This window comes from Micrasema longulum, unplaced genomic scaffold (assembly GCF_059751315.1).
Source record: "Micrasema longulum isolate JH-2025_06_02 unplaced genomic scaffold, ASM5975131v1 h1tg001190l, whole genome shotgun sequence".
NCBI lineage: Eukaryota > Metazoa > Arthropoda > Insecta > Trichoptera > Brachycentridae > Micrasema > Micrasema longulum.
The window spans coordinates 135,415-159,904 of record NW_028278377.1 but is presented as its reverse complement, the minus strand read 5'-3'; the positions used below and the strand labels follow the sequence as shown (position 1 = coordinate 159,904).

General features: G+C 30.6%; 1 protein-coding gene across 1 annotated transcript in view; it reads right to left on the bottom strand.

Annotated features, from left to right (window-relative positions):
• LOC148276579 (uncharacterized) overlaps positions 1-21,276 on the bottom strand; it is a 47,610-nt gene extending 26,334 nt beyond the window's left edge. The window contains exon 1 of the mRNA XM_088234061.1: positions 20,619-21,276. Within this exon, the coding sequence (XP_088090187.1) occupies positions 20,619-20,676 (58 nt within the window). The 5' untranslated portion in view covers positions 20,677-21,276. The remainder of the gene's footprint in view (positions 1-20,618) is intronic.
• Between the last annotated feature and the right edge of the window lie 3,214 nt (positions 21,277-24,490).

Below are 24,490 nucleotides of genomic sequence, written 5' to 3'. Positions count from 1 at the left end.
CTTGAAAAAAAAATACACGCAGGTAATTCTTAAAAAATAATACTTTTAACGTTTATTTTGGCGTTTACTGTGTAACGAATCCAACAAATATTTTTAATTTTATTTTATTTTATAAGGTAATTCAACAAAGATACATTCCAGAAAACATACGATTTGAATGTATTCGTCGATACAATTTCACATGCATATATATCTTCAATCATAGAATTACACAAAATAGATAGAATTATATTTGTTGTTTCTTTACACATATTTGTTTAAATGACTTATACAGTACCTATACAATACAATACAATAAAAAATAAGTTGTATGTGTGTACATTAACTAAGATTTATTCCTAAGAAATTCTTCGTATAAGTTGGGCGAGTTTCATGAAAAATGCAAATTTTGTCATTTCAGCAGTATATATTCATCGTATATTCCTGATACTAATCTTCAAAAAGAATGAGAATTATCTGAACTGCAGCAAGGGGGTACAAATAGTTACTAAATTCATAAAATATTTTATTTTTATATAATTAACTGACCATTGTCCATTTATAAAAGTAAACCAGATACATTAGAAATAAAATATATAGGAAACAAAACAAAAAAAAATCAATAGAATTTTAACAAAACATTTAACGACATCGAGACATCTCGACTTTTTATTTAGTTCTCATTTAAATCGTGGTAGGACCATAATTTAGTGATAGTGTTTTGGCCGGATACCAGATATTCGGCGAGCCCCTAAGCTGGATAGCCGGATACCCACTCATTGTCAATTTTTTTTTACTGGAAAATGTTTTTAATAAAAAATAAAATTTTAGTAAAAATAAATTTATTTCCGGGTTAAATGATTTTTTCCAAAATGTATACTGAACACTGGCAAATGTTTTTTTTTTTAAATGCTTTTTTTTAATAACGAGGGTTACTTCCCTTTTTCCAAACACAGTCGACATCAATAACTCAATTAATTGGTGTTGATTTCATGAAATTTTCACAGAAATGAATATTAGGTATCCGTTGGATACTAAGCTACTATCCGCTTTCGGCCAGATAGGACAGTTACCGGATATCGGTTTCATCTCTACTATAATTCAATACATCTTCGAAAATGTTATCTTTTAATTTGAATGATCCAATTCTCCTGAATGACCATAGGTAATATGATATAGATATTTAAAAATATTTTTTAATAACCCATGAAACGGATCTCAGATTAACGAAACTTTCCACTCAAGGCATTTAAAAGGAGCAATAATAATATCCATGTACTTTTCCTTCCACTTAGTAAACTCGGTTAGTAAACTCATGATTGATTTATTTGTTTATTTGACGATTGTAGCGTGCATTACTTTACGGGTTGTTTAATCCGTCCCGCAATGCAGACTGAGCAGACTATCTTAAGGTGATTCTAAACGAAAATATTAAACTTATTATTCATAGATGGCGCATTTATATTTTTTTATTGAAAAATGCCATTTTTACGTTTATTTTCAATGGAAATTTTACAAAACTTCGTTTGCGGAAACTTTACACTATCTTAATTGTAAAAAATATCATAACAATATAATTTTGGTCCTTTTCACAAAATGGTGTACAAAACAAAAAATGACATATCTTATCATACTTAAATTATATTGTTATGGCATTTGTAACAATCAATATAATGAAAAGTTTCCGCAAATCAAGTTTTGTAAAATTTCCATTGAAAATAAACGTAAAAATTGCATTTCTCAATAAAAATGATAAAAGCGTCATATATAAATAATTAGTTTCATATTTTCGTTTGGAACCACCTTAAAGAATAAAACACGGGAGTCTACTTTTTGCCGTTTTAAAGTTTAAAATGCAGAAATTATCTCAAAGTGCTATTTTATACGTGAATAAAACAACAAAATCCACTTTCGCTATAAAAATGCATTTTTAAGTAAAAATAAAAATCTGAAGTACACTTTCATTCGAAGCAAAAAACATATGTAAGTCCCAGACTCGGTATTTTAACATGCGCTGTTATTATCAAAATAATAATTATTTTACATCGAAAGTTCTGTAGAGATTGAAATTATCGCATTTGGTTAAAAAGTTATGATGTTTTTGAAATCGCACAATTACAATATCTATTTTCCCCAACATTTCGTTCAATGTGACTTTCGTGGTTTTTTAAGGTACAGATATAAATATTATATATCTATTATGTCGTTCCCGGTACTTTTGTAAAAGTATTCGTATGTTATCGGAATCCTACGTTAAGTCGTGAGTTGTCATATTATATATCGACAAATGATAATAAGGCCCCATCTTGTATAATACTCGTATTGAAGGCCGGATATGAGATTCGAACTCCGATCCCAGAAGTACAAAACACGAATATCGTGACTTGAGAAACCCGACCACCGGGCCGCCCTATTGAAGTATCCTTCATTATAATCACACATTTTGATGTAAGTATAAAAAATAAACATATTGTTTTCTACTTCCATTGTTTGAATTGCAAAATTTATGGTTGTCCTCATTTTGGAGACAGAAGCCCCGTAATATGAAAGTAGAAAGCGGGTATTTTTTGTTTTTTTTGGTGTGGATATCTGATAAAATTGGAGTACCTATAGAGTGTTAGGCCGTATGTAACGAAAACGATAGCGAAGCACGATTTTAATAGCACACGAGTGATTAAGTTGCATGCGATAAGAACGAGCTCACGAAACGAAGGCATTACGTGCTAAGGGGTATGTTTTTCTTTCTAAATCAAGGAATCGTTTTAAAATTAAAAACAAAACTGTCGAAAAGTCATTATAAGAAAAACCGAAATGTCCTATTATCGTTCCTCCACAGCTAGATTCCTTGTAGTAAATTGTTAAATAATTCATAAAAAACACATACAATACAATAACAAAGAAATAAGTATAATAAAAGAATATTGATTTTATTAATATTTAAAGCATTCACTTAGTAGGTTTCCTACTAAAAGCATGTAGCTACAAATCGGCATGATGGTTTTATATTTTTGTGCAACAACTACGGAGAAGGTGTATAATGTGTTTTGCATGTTAGTTTAATTAGTGTCCCGATGAAGAGACGGGTACGTCTCGAAACCGGTAGGCATAGAAAAGTTGGTTAGCGTTTATATACAAATATTTAATAACATTAAGTAGGTAATATTGATTTGACGAGTAAAGTTTTGTCTAGATAACTTATATGCTCCGGGCACAAATTTTAAATTTAAATTTTATATAATAAATATATTCTTAGTACTTTTTGATTTACATATACATACTATTGGATCGGCCTTATGGTGAAGTGGTCAGCGCGTTTGCCTTCCATGCAGGAGGTCTCGGGTTTGATTCCCGACACAGTTAAAATGAAATATTATTTTTTAAAATGTGTTTTTTACTAGAATATTTCACAGTCCCTGGACTGGCACTTGTAGCGTAAGACTGAACATCTTGCCATCATGTAACAAAAAATGATCAAGATTCGCTGCGGTTGGTGAACCGATGCAGACGATGATGTCAATTAGATACTGCTATAGTTGTAAAGCTACAAGACGAATTCAAATTGCTTTCTTTGTTAAAATTAATGTATTATTTTTTGAGAAGGAAAGAATCGCTTCCAATTATCAAACCAAAACAGATACCCATTTGGTTGACCACAATTTTCCAGTAGGGTTTTTCCGAAAACGGTGAGTGGTTTGAATCTCGAGCGTTTCCGGAGATAAAAATTAGCAGTTGCTTTTTGTCTAAGTGTCAATACCATTAAAACAGAATTTTAGTTTTAAACTATATGTTGCAATTTTCAAAGCAACATGATGTAATGCAGATACTTATAATTTTTTTTTTTCGTAGGCCGAATAATTTATGCATTTTCTGTGGGATGCACGTTTTATTTACAAGTATTACCCTATGAACGGTAATAAAAATGAGTTACATACTTAATGCTCAGTTAAAATAATTTAATAATATGTTTTTTGTATTTTTTTTGTGATTTTTATTAAAATATTTCCTTTTAAAAATAAACAAACAAACCATCACGCCGTTTCCCCGTCGGGGGTGGCAGAGAGGACAGAACGCCATATCACTCTGTCTTTGCATACAGGCCTCGCTTTCTCTACATTCATACATTTTCTCAAGCACGTACGCCGATTATTTCTACTCTTGACATGTTCATCTGCAAGTATTTGATGGACTCGATCGTGCCATGTCTTTCTCGGTCTTCCTCGTTTTATGCATCCATCAACATTTGCATAGCAAAATTAAATAAATGTTGCGATTGGGGTACCGATGTGATTCTATGTGCTTTATTATGTATTTACAAATAACATAAAAAAGATGGTTTTTTTTATACACAGCGATACATTTTGTCAAATATAAAATACTAAACAAAAATGTGTGAAAGTTTAACTTTTTCTCTGAAAAATGTACAAAAATACAACTTATACATTTCTAAATTAAATACCCTTCATTTTTAAAAAAATATTTTTGAAATTATTAAAAAAAAAAAAAAAAGTGTTGAGAGTATTTTAGTTCAAAACCCGTGTTAAGTAGAAATGTATTACGTAATGTAGATTAAATACAATATTTTTGTTTATCACATAATATTAGCTTCAAAATAACAATAGCAAAAATGATTAAGATAGATGAATGTTTGAGTTAACTGTTTACCATATTGATGTGCCATATTTATGTTTTTAAAAAAATATATTTTTTATGTTTCTGATCCTATATTTGTGGTGATATACTCATGTGTCTGTGTCAACCAATTGCTCGTCCTATATCAACACAGGACTTTTAGTCCCATGAAGTTAGGACTTATGTCTCAAATAATGTACAATAAACTTATGTATGCAAATAAATAAATAAATAAACATAATATTAAAAATTTAATTTATGGTAGTATTTAAAATATTCTTAAGTATAAAAAGATTTTTTTTAAATTTTATTACATTAGCACCAATGTAAAATAGATAAAACAAAACTTCGAATAAAATATTCAATTATAAATATATTTTCCAACGTAAAATATGTTTAAAACACAAGCATTGTTTAAATCAATTGGCTTAAAAATACTTTATGACATCTCCAAGACTATTTAAAATATCATAAACTTTTCTGTTCACACAAATTTAAAATACGCATTTAATCATGATATTCACAACCACAATACACAAAACTCAAAAAATCTTCATGTATCTAATTCGCTCGACGAAGTTAGGCAAAAAGTCTCTGGAAAATATTGGCCATTCCCAATTCGATAAGCTGCCCGATGAACTAAAAAACGAAAAGTCGAATAGCAAATCTTTTGTGATAGTTATTTAGGTAATTTAAATAGATAGATTATAATACTGTATTATGTTTTCTTGTACTGTTTTGGATTGTATTAACTGATATTATGTATTGTCACAAATGAGTTTTTTTTAATAACTTCTGGGAGTATAATATCTTGTTCGTATTTTGTATGTTTCATAATAAATAAATACATAAAATACTGCTTTTTAGACGGAGGTTTTTCTCAGAAGTAAATAAGTAATAAGATATTGTAATTTGATGTAGTAGGTATTAATTAGGTATATCTACATAATATTATATGAAGTAGACAATTGTCAACAGACTAGTTAATGATAGGTATAGCTTAAGGTTTTCTTGGGTAGCATATAATATTGATGAACAATAAATCCTGTTACTCGTAATTTCCGGAAAACCATGAGAGCTGTTTTCTATTTATAATTCAACATGGTAAAGTGGCCGACAATTGATGTGGTAGCTATCAATGAGTATTATTTAAATCATTAATATTTTATAATCTAAGTTTTATTGTATTCTCGAGAAGAGTTGAATCGGAGGATCGCAAAACAGGGCACGGAGGCGAAAGGAACTAAACTTTGCATTGAATTATTAGGTCTTCGGAGATAACACGATATCACTGTGATGAAGTGCATACTTCAAGGGTCGCATTAGGATACGAATGGATAATATTGAGTTAAAAGTGTATTTAAATTAATGCATTTTATAGAATTTATGAATATATTAATATCCATTTGTTTAGATTTTGAATGAAGACGATTCCATAATATTCAATAAATAAACTCGGTTAACCCCAAGGAGAAAAATAAGATGGATGTTACGTACAATTGTAATTTATTCTACTCACGAAGAATGCCGTAGATTCACAATTAAATGTAATACAAAATTATAGAAACGCTAAGAAGTTGTGAGCAATAATGCTAGTGGAGACAGAGACGGGCTGGTGACGTGTTACACGCCCTTATATAGGTGCATTGGGTACCGCACGCAGACAATAATTTATTGTCGTCACTCTACTCTCTGGTCCCACAATATTATGAGTTTCTATTATTTATCACCAGCCATGGGAGTGCTGGCAGATTGCTTGTAATAACAAGATTGCAAATGTAGCTACAGACCTCCGGAGGTTCTTGGTGTTGGCAATTCGCAGTAAGCGGATGGCCGACCTCTGGAGACGAAATACTTTCTTGGGCGACCTTGGGAGGATTTGACCTTATTCAGTCACACGACCAACAGTTCATTTTTTACAATAGAGCGAGAGTATTGACATTTTAGGTGTTACGAGTGAGACAGCATTATTTCACTATCTACTTAGGTCTTCGAAAGTAAAAAGAATTTTTAATTTACTTAGTAAACCATTTAATACTAATATTCATTGAAGTATGTAAGCAGTTTAAAGCACGTCTATAACAAAAATAATTCAATTTGAAAGACCAATTTATCATTATCTGTAACTAGGATTTTTTTTTTCTTTAAATGCAAGTTCTCCAATTTATGAATAAGAATATAATTTTCTAGTGTTGTTAATTTCAATCGTTGCCTTTACATGTTGCATTCTTCATCAACAAGAGCAATTTTATTAAGGTTTCTTCGATTTACAGGTATATTAAAATACAAAAATACTGGGAAATAATTATTCATTTTAAAGAAAGGGCGATTGATTAACAAAAATAATGATAGTTTTACTAATGTCTTTTTAAAGTATTTCAATTATTAATGTTTAAAAAATAATTGCCAGAATGAACCGGAACAAGAGGCGCCTCTAATTAGGTCGTCGCGCGTCGATGTCTCCATAGATCGGCGACATTAACGTTCGCTTAATGTCAGACTACAGACACTCGTGTGGCTCATTGATAAATGCTCAAACTTCAAACACAGTGGCTACCTCTTCTAACTCATTAAGAAGCGGGAATTCCTTAAAAAAATGTGGAAATTCCAAATCGATAAATTAGGAATCCGGTAGCGCTGAAATCGAAAAAAAAATGTCGTTCAAATCGCAATACTGGCGCCATGGTTCGAAACCAAATATTTCGGAATAGCATTTCTAATGGCTTCAGAAATTCCTCTCTCGGACAGCGACGGCTGTACAGTATGCAGCATAATAATATAATCCTGTTTATGGCGGCGCTAAGCAATTAAACGGATTCATCCATTGTTCCAGGATGGCCATCATTTATCCAATTATGACTAGCCGATGTAAACACGACGCTAATCGTATCGTTACAGACGACAAATTGCATTTTTATTGATTGAAAAATTAATTTAAATTGCCGTTTATCGCCCGAAATTATAATAAAACTGAATTGATTTGACTTGAATGAAAAATAAAATGTAAATTTAATTTAAATAATCGATGTGTTATGCTAATTAAATTCGTGTATTTGATTAGGATTTCGGCATCCACACGAACGCGAGGCCTTGTCGGTTTCGTAAATTTATGTTCATACGAAATATATTATTAATTATAATGTAAAGCAGGATTTTGAAGATTATGTGATTAAAAATCATGTCAGGTAAACGTCGGCGCCGGTAGCAATACATAAATGTTTATCTTTAATATTAAAAAATCATTTTATTACCTGTATTAATTCGGTATTTAAGTCATTACCGTTTCAAAATATTTTTATGGGCTTATCGAAACTTGAATTTTGTCCATCTTCAGAATTACAGATTTCAATAACATTTTACTTGAGTCGACGGTTTAGAATATGACTCTTTAGTATGTTTTGAAATAACTACGCTCAAATTTAAGGATGTTTTGACAATTTTTTTATTTCCAATTTTTAAATATCGCTAGCTCTAAGCAGCAGTGAGATATATCTGGAAATCACGTTCTGAGATAATCGGACTATTAGGTTTGCAAAGAGTCTGAAAGAATTAAATGATTTGAAGTAAATCATAAAAACTACATTTTCAAATAGGTCATTCAATATTTTACTAGATGAAAACATCAATTAATTAAATTTATTAATATATCTGCACATTTTAGGTTTACATTTTAGCTAAAGAACCTAAGAAAAAAAAACAAACCTTAATTGTGAATAAAAGGAAACCGTTTTGTCGATTTAGAATACTTAAATGTAATAATAAAATCATTAAATAGTACCACATAAATAGCGGTAGTATTTAAACTGAATAAAATGAAGGTATTTTGTTTATTTTTGCCGTCAACTCAAATTGAAATCAAGTAATTATCTCAATTATTGGTTCATGTATCTATGTAACTAAGAAATCAACACAAAAATATATAATTCTGAAGATTTAATCAATCAAAAGCTCACAATATAGAGATTTTAATAATTTGATATTGATAACCTCGTTCTCTAAAACTAAATAGCCTACATTTTCTTGGGAAAAAACAGAATACGACATCAAACATATTCTACTACTAGGCTCTTTTTACATCATCTCCGAGAGCAATAATTTATTATTTCTTCTTTCATTAGTAGCTTACTGTCTTATCTCATTAGTAGCTTACTGCCTTATCTCATTAGTAGCTTACTGTCTTATATCATTAGTAGCTTATTGTCTTATTTCATTAGTAGCTTACTGTCTTATCTCATTAGTAGCTTACTGTCTTATCTCATTAGTAGCTTACTGTCTTATCTCATTAGTAGCTAACTGTCTTATCTTATTAGTAGCTTACTGTCTTATCTCATTAGTAGCTTACTGTCTTATCTCATTAGTAGCTAACTGTCTTATCTTATTAGTAGCTTACTGTCTTATCTCATTAGTAGCTTACTGTCTTATCTCATTAGTAGCTTACTGTCTTATCTCATTAGTAGCTTACTGTCTTATCTCATTAGTAGCTTACTGTCTTATCTCATTAGTAGCTTACTGTCTTATCTCATTAGTAGCTTACTGTCTTATCTCATTTGTAGCTTACTGTCTTATCTCATTAGTAGCTTACTGTCTTATCTCATTAGTAGCTTACTGTCTTATCTCATTAGTAGCTTACTGTCTTATCTCATAAGTAGCTTACTGTCTTATCTCATTAGTAGCTTACTGTCTTATCTCATTAGTAGCTTACTGTCTTATCTCATTAGTAGCTTACTGTCTTATCTCTTAACACGATTTTTTATTCTGTGATATAATATGTATTGAATTAAATAAAAAACAAACGATTATTAATAATTCTCATATTTTTTTTAGGTTTCTGAAATTCAATTTTATTCCAAATTTAAGGTGATTAAAAAAAAAAAAACTATCGGCCTCGTGGCGTAGTGGTCAGCGCGTTTGCCTACCATGCAAGAGATCTCGGGTTCGATTCCCGGCATGGTTGAAATGAAATATTTATTTAAAAGGCCGTTTTTTATAGTCCCTGGGCTGGTTCCTGAAGCGTAAGACTGATCATCTTATCTTCATGCGATAAAAAAAAACAAGATACGCTGCGATTAGTGTACCAATGCAGTACCCCATTAGGTGCAGGAAGGGAATAATGATGAAGATGAAAAAAAACAATCATGTAAGAAATTGATCAAAAATGACGATTAATTATAATTAATTTAATGAGCACTTAGTGAATGTGAATGAGGTGATGATGCATCTAATAGTAATATAATAAAAAAGGTAAAAATGTAAGGAAAGCCTATTAAATCTTACCGTGAACGTTTTCTATCACGACCGTAGCGTGTTATATTCGCGAGTTTGGTTTGGAAAAAAATGTGAAATTGATCGATGATGAAGTCTTATATTTTATATGGAACTTTCTATTCTAATGATAAAATACTGAGATATTTAGTGTATAAAAAAATAAATAATACAACAGTGTTTGGGTATGTCCAAATGCTTGCAGACCGGCTGGATTTCCTCCCTAGGGAGTTATTCATATTTAAATTTATTTCAACAGAGATGAAAAATATTTTTGAGAAGGAAATATGGAAGTCTAGGCATTAACAGGGCTTATGACCTGTCATTGACTGGTTTAAGTTGAATTAACTACCTGGTAAAAGAAGAAGTATAAAAATTGGAAAATTGTTTTCAGGCGTTGCCTAGTAGGTGATTTGGTTCAGCCAGATGAATCTCACCCACGTGATAAGGGTTTCAGCTCCTTTACTTCACAAAAGTCAGCAGATGGAAGAGTTGAGGAAATGTGGATGTTCAAACATGGGCAGAATGGTGAATGTTACACATTGTGTAAAGTGGCCACTTAAACCAGCCAATGACAGGTCATAAGACCCGTAAATGCCTAGACTTCCATATTCCCTTCTCAAAAATGTTTTCCCTCTCTGTTGAAATAAATTTAAATATAAATACATATATATAAATAGTCGAGTTGTGGTCCTGTGGCTAGTGTCTCGGACTCACGGACCAAAGGTCTGTGGTTCGAATCCCACTCTACCCCAACTTGATTCCATTTTCTAATAGTGAGTTATTTACAACTCGTTGAAAATGCCCCTTAAAAATGAAATATTTGGGTAAATCATAGGAACTCAAATATTTCTTTTCTAAAAAATAAATAAATAATAAAACATGTGTTTAGTAAGCAGAAAGCATCTTCGTAATTCGCGGTCCGCAATTTTTGTTTCTGGCGATACTATTTTTTTCTAAGAAAAACGGAAACTCCTAGCTAGATTTACATTTCCTTACACGATTCCAAATATCCAATATATATTATTCAAATTAATACACGCATAAATGAGAAAGCTATTCTTAGTATTAAGTACAATATAATATATAACGTGCAGGGGTAAATTATTTTATTATTTCACCAATTAAAATTAGGTATTAGGATCTCATTGTCTGCAACCACCATTTACTTCATATTTGACGTTATTCAAGTTTTTTTCATGTTCAAAATATTATAAAAGCATGATTTTTTTTTAAGGAATAACTTGATTAGCTTCTATTTTAGGGGTTTGTCAGCAAGTGAGAAGCAGAGGGTATGGAAGAAAGTTATGAAAAATAAACCACAACACCAGACCAATTAAAAAAAAAAAAGATTTCTGTCTTGCAACTGGCGGGAATCGAATCCGCGACACCAGTTTCACAGTTGGCCGTCTAAGCAACTGCACCATGGCTCCTGTCATTATGTATAACATTGAATATATGTTATTGTACTTCATGCTTTCAAACATATTTAAAAACGTATGGATTGTGCGTGTTTCATGTAATTAATAATATGCATTATAATAAATACATTTTACTTAAAAGATAAAGCATGCTGAACAATCTGTTAAAGTTTTGGATCAATTATTTTACGCCGAGTTTTTAAGAGTTTTAAAGCTTGAAGCATAGAATTAAGAATAGTCCAGAAGGAGCGTAGAATCATATTTGAATACATCGGAATGTGTCAAAAAATTCCCCCGCTATGCCCTACTTTCGCCGCGCGCATTCGTGATGTCGCCGCGTAATGTTGCACGATGGGAAAAAACATAATCATAACACAAATGTATTGTAAAAAAATAAATCTGTTAATTTCTCTAAAATGTTATTGTGCACGCGAAAATATTGATTGACACAACGGAGTAAATAAGTAAAGGGTCATTTAATAAGAGTAATTGAATTAATGAACTTAAAATATAAAACTATTTTTTTTTTTCAAAAACTGATATTTTTATATCATGTTAAACGATATTTGATGTTTTAAAGATAATGTCGGTCAAATGTCCACCACAGAGTTGTTTAATCCGAGGTCCAATTTTCATTAGTTCTCATATTAGATGAGCAAAGTATGGTAAAAAAAATTACTACCCTGTCAACACTAACGAAATGTCCATTTTGATTTCTTCGACAATCTGACAGATGGAAAAATAATTCATTTTTTATGTAATGTATTTCTACTTACACATTCATTTGCTAATTACACATAAAATGTAACCCATCCTATTTCTTTAATATCCTAGCAGTATTTCTACACTTTAAAAGGACACAACACGGCATAGTTGAATTCAAATCAAGAGTTGCGTACTGAGCGACGTCTACAAAGAAACTAATGGGTCAAAACGTAAAACTACTCATTTATGAGTAGTTAAGTCGCCTTCTGTTTGATGCTCGTATGCGGTTTCTGGACTATTCTTAATTCTATGGCTCGAAGTATTTTGTGAGCATTCAGCATAACAATATAATTCATTTTGTTGACACTAATGAATGAAATTTTTCCACGTCTGATTAATATCGCCTAAGGCTTTAAGAGGCTCGTTTGACGTCACAGCTCACTAATTACAACAGTGATAAGTATTGTCGTAGTACAATTTGTTAAATATATTTATGAGATACAGATTGCTTACTACGTAGATAGATTTTGTTTTTATTGTCTGACAATGTTTACAATGTGGTACACATTTAAGTTTGCATTGTTTACTCTGTGGATCACCAAAAGACAGACAAGCTCCTTGCTTGGAGTAATAGAATACAAAATATGTTGTTTTAAATTTTGTATTATTTAAAGACACATTAGTGAATACTTTAATTTTGTAAATTTAAAGTAATTTAATACTTTTGAAACGTTAATAACGTGTCCAAGTATGATTGAAAAAATAACCACATCCGAATTCTTTTTCTTTTATAATTTAGATTTATTATTATCTACACGTATTTAAAAAAAAAGTTTTTAAAATATTAATCATCATTTTACATGAACAGTATTTTTTTTTATTTCTGTTGTGCAGATTCGATTACGATTCCTGACATGGTTGACATTAAAGATTTATTTTCAAAGTTGTTTTTACATAAGAAAATTTCTTAGTCTCTGGACTAGCACCTGAAGCGTAAAACTGATCATCTTTCCTTCATGTTACATTTTTTTTATCAAAACACGATACGATTCGTGTACCAATGCAGTGCCCTATGCACCATTAGGTGCGGAAAGGGAATGATGTGCATGATATTGAACCGAGAAACAAATCACTGACGCGGGCTATTATTTTAATCACCTTCGCATTGATCAGCTTCGAATGGCCCAACATCTGCATAAATAAATATTTATTTTTGTATAAACGGCATAAATTGCCTTAAACATATACATTGAACAAATATGAAGAAAAAAAAATACATATGTAGGTAAAAATACATAAATTCCTAATAAAAACGTTGAGGTTTTTAACAAAAGTTAACATGAGCGTTCAAAATATGGTCCCTCAACCTGCGGCCAATTGGCATATGTTTGATAGAATGGACTTTAGTCTGTTGCGAGCATTCTCCGACTACTTTGGAACATTATTGTCCCCTCGCAATTACTAAAATGCCTATAAATGTACGCTAAGATACTGCACAAATCGATCTGAAAAAAAAGTGTGTAATGGTTTTTCTTAATCAATACTTGTTTAAAATAGCTATTTCAATGTTATAACATGTTTTATTAATATGTTACCAGTATTTATTAGTCGTAAGCTATCGCCTGTCTCTGTCCTGCTCAGTTAGTCGAGTGTATAGTGAAACGATAAATAAATGTGACGCGTATGCGGAAGGGAGCGACATACCGAATATAACGTACAGTAGACCGATGTAAACAGTCTGTACTTTCTACTGTACTACGATATGACGTGAAGATACTAGACTTACTCCCTACGCTGGTCATTTCCTTTCCTTTGGGTACGACTTTTTAGCTTGGATTTGTATGGAGTGTCATCTCTATATATTATATCTCAATGAATAAAAAGGATAAAATTGCATAACTCTAACAATAGCAACAAGTAAATACAAATAAGTAACCAAAAAAATTTAACAAAATATCATAGTTATAATATACCAAAAGGCGTGTAAAACCAATTTTGTTTACGTCGTACTGTGTCCAAAAGTCCCCCTCTACCCGACATTCCGCCTGCTCGCATGCGTAAAGTGGCCCCGTAATGTTGCCAGACGTTGAACAATATACACAAATATAGTATAATTCTGTTATGTTGTTATGTTACAACAAAAAATATTATGCTGACTAAAATATAAAAAAAAACGGGTACCTTTATTGGGCAACGGTATTTTTTTATTAAATAATAATTTAGTAATGAGGGAATTAATATCGTTTAATATTACATTAAGGCTTATTAATAGAAAGCCGGGTAAAAAATTAAACTACCCTGGCAATACTAACAAAATGCCCACAAACTTTTATTCATCAATCCGACAGATGATAAAATAATCGAATTCTTAAATAATATTACTTGTGCATTTGCTTCTTACACATGAAATGTGATCCTACCGCATTCCCTTTTAATTCCAGCAGTATTTTGACTCTGGCAAACGACACAACACGCATAAGTGAATTTAAATCAGCAGTTGCAATGGCCAAAACGTAAAACTACTCATTTGTAAGTTGTATAGTCGATTCAGTATGATGCGGGTATGCGGTTCTGGACTATTCTAATTCTTTGCGAATTATTATATTATATTATTACAGACAACATGCAAATTAAATAAAATAATTAAAATGATAAATACTATGCATGACATGCAACAATAATAATATTAATAAAACTAAAGAGCTTAAAAGTGTGGGAGATATTATGCCCTATTTAGTCCTGTTTAAGGCATTTTATCATTTAACAGTACCGCATTACCACCATTTCTGATAATGAAAGAATATTAATTTAATAAAACATTTCATTGATTGTTTTGTTTTCCTTGTCGCCATCGACAAATTAATCGCGTTGTCAACGTGACATGTAGTATGTGTATGTTGTGTATGTATCTAATAGAAAACATATAATTTATTAAGGATTTCTCAGAAATTATTCAATGGTAAATCTTTATGTTTGTACATTCTAAAGACATAATATTTAACCTACGTTAAAAGTTTTTAGCCAGAAAAATAACCTAGTTTTTTCCCATTCGTCAGGCATTTTGACGAAGTAATTATTACGAACGAACGTTAAATTATCCTTAACTGAGTAATTAAATTTTACAACTGCGTAATAGCTATTTATCTTACATTTTGTAAATTAAACATTACTTGGAACACGTTAATCGACATAAACACGCATACCCTACATTTCATTCGGAGGAGTAATTTATTAATTCTAGATTTAAAAAAAAACATGTTTAACGAGCGCCGTATATTAGTAAGCAAATCAATAAATTATTTACTAGTGAAAATAAACTTTGAATTATAGCAAAAAATTCCTTGAAAAACACTGTCTTGATCTTGTATAATTGTTTGTATTTATTAATGATAAAATATTTTTTTAAATATTTTTTTACAGAATAGGTATCATTAGAGGATTTATGGCGTGGAGCAATATCTCAAATCTACATATTATATAAATTAATACTAGCAGGAATAAATATTGATGAATCTTGGCGCCATATAAGGTATTCATAATAATAATAAAAACCACATAATATGTTATAATGGATACAACTTAATCATCTTTGCTGTGTAAATCATAATAAAATTTAAAGAATTTATAAATATGTTCTCTCCGAGTCACTGAAATTTTGTCATAATACATTTAAAGGAATTGAAGAATACTCTCACGGCTTTTAAAAGGTAATAATTTAGAAGTCAATGTTTTTGTGATAATATTGAAAAAAAAATATTTTCGCGGCTCATTAAAAAAAATCATTTGGTTAATTTTGAAAAATAAATTGAGATAAATATTAATATGATTATAGAGAGATATTAATATAATTATAGAGAGATATTAATATAATTATAGAGAGATAATTATCATCTCTTTCGAAAATAAAATTTTAACAGACAAAAATGACCCCGATTTAGCGTTGATACCACGAACATAAATCTCAAATTACTTTGCGCAAGTCACAGTCGCAATCAATCAATTCCAGAATATTAATATTGTAGATGAGAGATGTACAGGTCAAGATATAATAACGAGTATAAAAATATACAATAAATATTATTATAAAACAAATATATACGATATACTACACACCTTTACAAATTATCCATAAATACATTTGCACTTTCGTCCTCTTAAAATGTATATTTAGTATGTTTCGTACTATAAAAGTTATATCTTATAAAATATAACCCGAAAAACATTTTGAAACGTGTCATATTTATTATCGATATATTGTAACAATAGCGAAATATCACATTTTTTACAATTTAGGGTCTGTAGAGTAATGTAGAGTAAAAAAAAAAAACATTTTTTACTTATTAGTTGTATTAAAGATATTTTGAAATGTATAATTTTGAATTCCTGCGAAAACGGTTGATTGCATTGTTCACGCCTCTAACACGTCAAAATTCGGTTAATTTTTAAACTTTGTTTGTAACCGTTTAAATTTAAATAGAAAAGTTCAAACATGTCGCGTTTTTGTAAAGACATATTTTTACATTTAAAAAAAAAAATCGTTTATAAAAACATCTCACGACAATATCCATATTGTAATTGAAAATACAATTGATGTTTCTAAATTTATTACACAGTTTTTATCGGTATTCGTAGTACGTGATATTTTCCTATTGCATACATTTTTACATGCATTTTTTTAATGGGAAAAATAAAATAAATAAATGACAAGGAAGGAAAGATAAGGAAATAAGAAAAGGAAGGGATTGAATTTCGGTTAGGGGTTCTATAGAAAGATTATAATTTCAGGCTTTTTTTAAAAAACAAATTGATGTTGGAGCGTCTTTTATGGAGAGGTGTAGTCATTCCAAAGACGAACGGTTTGTACAGGAAAAGAGTTTATTAAGAAATTTTAATTGGGATGAAAGTTAATACATATTTTCAGTACAAATTGTTCAAGATTTATAAAATTAAAAAAATATTTTTTGGTGTGTTGCGTAGTGCGTAGTGTAGTGTTTGTATTAATACATGTGTAGGGTTGCCAGATAGTGTTCTAAAGGTGGACATGTCCTCCCTTTCTATAAATTCACCCCCTGTCCTCTCTTACCTAATGCATGTATGTTTTTTGTTGTTTTACAGAGTTTGTGAAGATTATTTGTTTCAGTTTATTAAAAATTAAAATTGATCGTAACATTTTTATAAAACCTCATGTTGCAGAAATTGTAATGCATAGAATTACGAATTCATAGTGTTTTGTCAAACATTATAAAATTTCAATTTTAACATACGTATTTTCTATTACTTTATTATAACTTAAACTAATGTTATATAATTTTCTGGTAGTGACATATTAAAAAAGTATATTTTAAAGTCTAGCGTTTTCTAAAAATAGTTCTCATATTTGTATACCGTGTAAAACAGCGGATAAAACTGGGAATTTTTACGGGTTTTAAAGGCATATATCACATACTACGAATACCGATAAAAATATATTAAATGGATTTAGAACAATCAATTGTATTTTCAAAATCAATATTGATGTTGTGGAGAAATGTTTTCAAACATAAATTTAAAAAAGAACTTTAAAAAAACACGTCGCTAGAAAAACGCAACATGTTTGGCCTTGACAGTTTGTTGTGACGTCAAGATTCGTGACAATGTTCTAAACAAATTTGAATTGCAGGAATAAATAAACATGAATTGTGACGTATTAGGGGCGTGGATAATGGAATGACCGTTTTTGCGGGAATTCAAAATCACAAATTTAAAAATATTATTTATGCTACTAATAATTAGCAAAGAAAAATTTCTTTTACTGGACAGTATTTCATAAACCTTTATTACTTAAGAATTTTTTTTCAAAAGCCTAATGTATCCCTATTGGGGCGTTTGCCTACCATGCAAGTTCGTTTCCTGGAAAGGTCGACATGAATTCCGGAATTAATAAGGCGGTTTAACACGGCAGCCTCCGTGATGTAGTGGTTGCGAAGCTTGACTCACACGCGAATGGTTCCGGGTTCGATTTTCGATGAGAATACATTAAAAAACACGTTTTTCACAATCACACAACGTTCTGTAATGAAGAACTTCAGCCCTACGGAAAATTGGACACAATAAATGTTTTCTTGCGCGTGGTAAAAATTGGAGCATTAAATTGTAAGGCAAAGTTTTTTCAGCAGAGATGATTTTGTGTTTCGGATATTCAAGTTACCAATATTAATATTAATATTAAGTATAAAAATATATTTAAATATATTTTTATACTTTGATAAAATAAATAGGTAGATATTCATTTTGTGTACTTCAAATATCTAAGATATGTTTTTTTTAATTTAAAAAAAAACCCGATTTGAAAATGTCTTTATCCGTTTTTTAAACCAAAACATGCAATTGTCCGTTTTTGAAAGCCGTAGAACTGCAAGAGTCCGTTTTTAAAAAGGACGTTTACTGTGGTCAAAATTCATAAAACATTGATAAAAGGGGGTTTATGTTTCACATTTTTATTTTATACTTTTACTATATAATAACAGTCTCCTAAACAAAAATGGCAACGATGTTCCCACTTCGACGATTATTTTAAACTGTCAAAAGAAGACGAAATAACGGCAACCATGACACTACTTGAGCGCCCATAATGTATGGAATGTCCGGTTTTGATGCAAAGAAGGTAAAAAGTAAATGACAATTTTTGATATTAAGTACATATTTAATACTTTTATTTCTAATTCAAATGGTCATTTTTATATGTTTTTTCAGTTTTTTGTCAAGAAAATCGGCTTTTCTATCATAGCCAAAAAAAACAATTTTGAAAAAATGGCTAATTTATTTATATGGGTATTTATGTACATTATTAAAAATATGTATTCGTACCTAGTAGCTAATTCATCATAATTAATCATTCATGAGGTGGTGCTTTTGTGTAGGTCAGTCTATCTCAATAATGATTTGTTACGTGAGATGAAAAAAAAAAATTTTTTTTACCTATTCAAAAAATAGCTGTTTATTGCGCGTATCACAATACTTAATGTAGTGCCGAAATCAAAACTGTTTAACGTAACATACATCTTACAAAAACGTGTTTGTGAAATTTTGAACTCTATATGTATGAAATTACTTTTTAAAAAAATATATGTATCACTTTTTTAAAAAATTTAAAAACCAACTATTTTTGACAAAACGCTTTGCCTTCTTCAGAGTCGATTGCAAATTAACATCATTTAAAATTTACACAGTGAGGGTAGAGTGGGTGTGGCTAAGGAAGAAGAGAGGGGGTAGAAACTAAGGGTTTATATTTGGATTTAGGGAGCGGGAACATATTCAAAACAAGACAATTGCAAAAAAATATTTGATTTTTAGTAATATTTTAATTGTTATTTACAGCCTTTCTAATATCTTTTATTTTACATAAAAACAAAAAACGAAGTACACTCAATAATTAAAATAAAAAAATAAAATATTAATAGTGCCTGTAAATACTTAAATAACTATTGCCAAGAAAACGACATCTCTAGTAGTAGCATACATGCATATAAGAGATTTATACATTTATCCATATTTATTTACATATTTTCATCTATACTTTTTCTTTTAGCTCATAACTCGTGTTTTTTATTGTATTTTTGTTTTGTATAAGAAGATCTGTAAGTAATTTATGATAATTTAATCAGTCAATTTATGTTTAATACGCGATTATTGTTTTTTTTTGTACGACTGACTGTTGTTTGATGAATAAAAAAATTGTGTTTTTCCGAAACTAGTTGGTAATTAAAATGTAAAAAATAATGTGGTGCATGTAAAAAAAAAACCTAAATTATTGCATTGTAATATTGAATAATAATGTTCCACAAAGTAGTTTCTTCAAACATTAAAAATATCTATACTCATAAATCGATAGTTATTAAGAAACGATTTTTCTTACATTTAGAACTAAATCATTATCTGTGTAAGTCTGTTCAATCTACTTTGTTTTAAGTATTGCTAAGAATCTAACACTGAATTTTACTTGGCTTTTGCGGTCTGATTAATCAATAATTAATAAAGCCTTATTTATTTTTCTTCTTACTTACGTCTCGTTATGTTGATCCCGGATTCATTATTCGTAAATACATTCGGTAAACTTCATTTTCAGGGTCATAAAATACGAATTGTTTACTTGAATATATTGTTGATTGTACAAATAGGATGCAGTACAGTAACACGCAATAGTTCCTGTCCATCCTATGTTCCCACGACGTGATGGTGCCTAGTGGCTAGTGCCTGCCGTGTACAGGCGACCGACCTTTCAGACAAAAAATGTCGTGAGATCCTGAATGAAAACGACTCGACAAATTTGATCCGGCCAAAATACACAAATCGCAAACTGAATTATGTATAAATGAGCCGCTAGTGAAAATAACGAGCGATAATTGCTGTCAGAAAACATTTAAAAAAATCGGATATTTGGTAAGATATTATAAGACTAAAAAAAATGCTGTTCTCGCTTTAATTTTCTACATGAAAAGTAACTACGATCAAATAAGTATCTATTAGGCTTGATCGGGATACGTTACTTATAACTTAAGTGTGTTTCTATATGGCAAACACAAACATTTTCAATATTTAATATTCAGTATAAGAATAGTATTTAAATAAGTAAGACATATTTACCAATCAGGGACATTTGAGCGGCAAATATTAATAGTTGGCGAGTCATGATTGTTGTCATCACTGTCGATTGTCTAAAATATAATTATCTAAAGCACTTTATTTAATTTTGCACTTGATCGTCACGTTTTGAAGTCGACCGATCGAACTCAAATGTTTTTTCCGTTGTCGGAAGCTTTTGTTTATGTCCAAATCGTTCGAAGTTTGGATGAGAACTGTTCGTTTTTACAAAATTACTGTTTATATATAGCCGTAAGGAATTTTCTGGTTGGTACCCACATAATCAGATCAAACGCGGGTAGTTTGTACTAAACATTAACAAAATATTCGGTGTCCCGTAAAAAAAAAAACTTAAGTTATAAGTGCATTCCGCTGCATGTATGTATAGTAATAATAAAATCTAAAAACTTGACATTTCTGTCAGAATTCTGGAATTTTCGGTAACACGTTTCCCGGCATAATTTGACAGCGCGCGTTTTAAATGTTTCACTGAAACATCGAACGTATTACGGCGACACTAGTGTTGCAATATTGCGAAAAATAGTGGAGAGTAAATTGCTCGTTGACATGTCATGTGTCGCGACTATTTTGACTGATGAATGGCGCGAACAAGGTGAATGTTTTCATAACTCGCGCGGCAAGGGAAGACAAATATGGCGACACGCGGTTCGTATCTTGTCCGTAGTGACGGACCTACTGGCGGCAAGAAAAGGCAATCGCTGCACTTTATAGCGAGTGGGCGGGATGCGGGAGGCCGACTGAAGAATGGTAACATATTAGATTCTTAATAGATACCAATTCGCATTATCAACATTCTTTTAATCACACCCAAATCGGTTTGTTGTTGTCGGCAACAACAAGCCTTCTTCTCTGTCGCCATTATTTGTAATAGCTGATATTGAAGGTAAGAAATAAAATTTTCAAAACAGATTGTTGTTTCTAAGAAAAAATGAATATTTTTTGAAAACTATTTTTATTGACAATATTTTGAGTTTGTCCAAATGTTTGTATACAAGGACTGGATTTAACTCCCCGAGGAGCTGTTTATATTAACATATCACAACAGAGGTGAAGAACATTTTACTAAAGGTAATATAGAAGTCTAGGCATCTACGCCTGAAAAATAAAATTTTCAATCGTTGCCTAGTATGTAGGTGAAATAATTCAATTAGACGAATCTCACAAGCATAAAATATGGGCAGAATGGTGAATGTTACACAGTGTGTAAAGTGGCCATTTAAACCAGTCAATGACAGGCTATAAGCCCTGTAGATGCCTAGTCGTCTATATTACCTTATCTTAAATATTTTTATTGAATCGAAAACATGTTAAACATAATTTCATATAATATTCCTAAGGAGTTTAAAAAAAAAACTCATTTAGGGACATGCATTTTTTTTTCATTATTCCCTTTCCGCACCTAATGGTGCATAGGGCAATGCATTAGTACGCCAATCGCAGCGTGCCTTGATAATTTTTGTTACATAAAGGTAAGATGATCAGTTTTACGCTCCGGGTACCAGTCTAGGTACTATGAAATATTCTAGTGTAAAAAAAAAAAACCCTTTTAAATAAATATTTCATATCAACCATGTCGGGAATCGAACCCGAGACCTCTAGCATGGCAGGCTAACGCGCTGACCATTACACCAAGAGGCCGTCAAATTGGGACATGCTGACCACAATATTTAAGACGTATTTATATTTCAAACTTTAATATTATTTACAAAAGCAGAATAAAAATTATGATATATTATAAATTAACAACTGATCGCAAGAAATAATTATTGTTACAAGCATTGCTTCTATATTCTAAGCTAATATGAGTATAAAAAAGTTTATCTTCTTCTTTTAGTGCCTTGTCAGGTATCCAGGTATATATTTATTTATTTTATTTTATTTTATTTTCTTTCTTTTGACGCCCATGGGGCTTTTACATTATACATACTATATAATAAGAAAAAGTTACACATTAAAAGTAATTAACATTTTTTCAAATATAAAAATTGAAAAAAGATATTTTTAAAATTTAAAAATAAAGTAACATAGTTAACATAATACACTATTAAGACATAATACATACATTATATTATGTTTATAATATAAGGCATAGTAGGATTAACAAATAATAATTAATTAATAATTGATTTAAAAAAAATAAATAATTAATACAAGGTAAAAAGTATGAGGTATTAAGTATTACATACGCAATACAGCTTAAAAGTATGTGGTTAAGTATTAAAAACTACATGTAGCTACATAATACAAGTTGAAAGAGTTGAAAGATAATCCCTCAAAAACTACATACATTAAAAAAATAATAAAAAATATTCGCACAAATACACATACGTATATTACAAAAAAAAACGTGTCCTTAACTCTATGAAGCCAAAATCCCTGTGTTGAGTTGGAATTCAGAATTATGTAAAGTGGAAGCATAAACATCATCAACTCTTGTGTGGCTGTGATGTCATACTAGTCGAAATAGGACACAAGACTTGCTTTATCTCTCTTATTTTTTGAAATGATGAACTCATATTTTTTGTAATCTTCAAATGGACATTTTCACACAGGATTTAGAAAGTAAAATTTGTATAACTATGCTGGATGTTAATACAAAATATATTTATCCTTGCTACGCGAAGAATGAATGTCCGCTAATTTAGCAACGCATCTGCATAAGAGAGAGCACGAGGATAGAACTCATAACGAGGAAGACAGAGACGCTGTTTTGTGGCGAGTGTTGTGTAAAACAGATTCAGTCTTCAGTCGGTTGATGACAGTGATAGGGGACGCACGCGCGTAATATGAGCGGCGTATTTATGATTTTTTATTTATTTTGCTATAACAGGGCTAAATGCTAAATTATATGTTTATTTGCATAAATTATGGATAGGAATTAGGACAAGTTAAAAAACATTCACAATAAGTTTTTCTGGGTTATTATGCCGTGTGTCGTTCGTACTTTTTACCGAAGTTTCGGATCGCGTTACAGCGTCCATCATCAGGGTTGATGTTATTTGTGTATGAATATGTGTTACGTTGGGTACTTAGAATTTGTACTGTGTCGTAGTCGTTTATGTGTGACGTTATGTATTTGGGATTTGTACCGTGTCATAGTCGTTTAGATTAATGTGTACCATTATGTACTTACGATCTATACCGTATCACAAATCTGTGTTACATCGCAGTCTTTATGCGATTTCTTTATGACTGGGTACCAGGATGTTTTTAATCGCATCCCATCATGTTGTCGGGATGTTTGTAAATCTCAATAGCTTCTTTTACTAGTCGAGTTTGGTGGTTCTAATAATAATAACCCAGAAAAACTTATTGTGCATCTTAACGGTCGTGAAAATCTAAGAAGTTTAATTAAAAAACATTGTATTTTCTATTTTTGTAATTCGATGTAAGGTCTATATACGGTTTTTCAAAACGTTTGATACCAGCTTCATATTCATTTTTTAGGTTTAGATTTTTATTGCACTCAGGAGACTTAATTCCAAGGCCATTTTTAGGCAAAAAGCAATAAATATAATTATATTCTTATTGTATAATTATTATCTTTGTTGTTACACTAAAGTGCATTATTATCAGTAAATATTGCATTTAATTATATAATAAATATAACGTCCTTCCTATCAACAACCGAATCGTGTTCCTTTTTAATACATGTCCTTAATTGCTGCGAAAATGTGGGTCTCGGAAATTATACCATATAAATTTAATACACGAGATTGGAGGATCGAAGGGACCGTCAGACCACCCCTGTCCCTGGGCGTCCGCCCGGGTGATGAGCAATAGACCCATTTCAGCTGATCCTTCAAATCCACATAGCGCGATAAAATTACATAGGATGGATTGATTTTTATTGA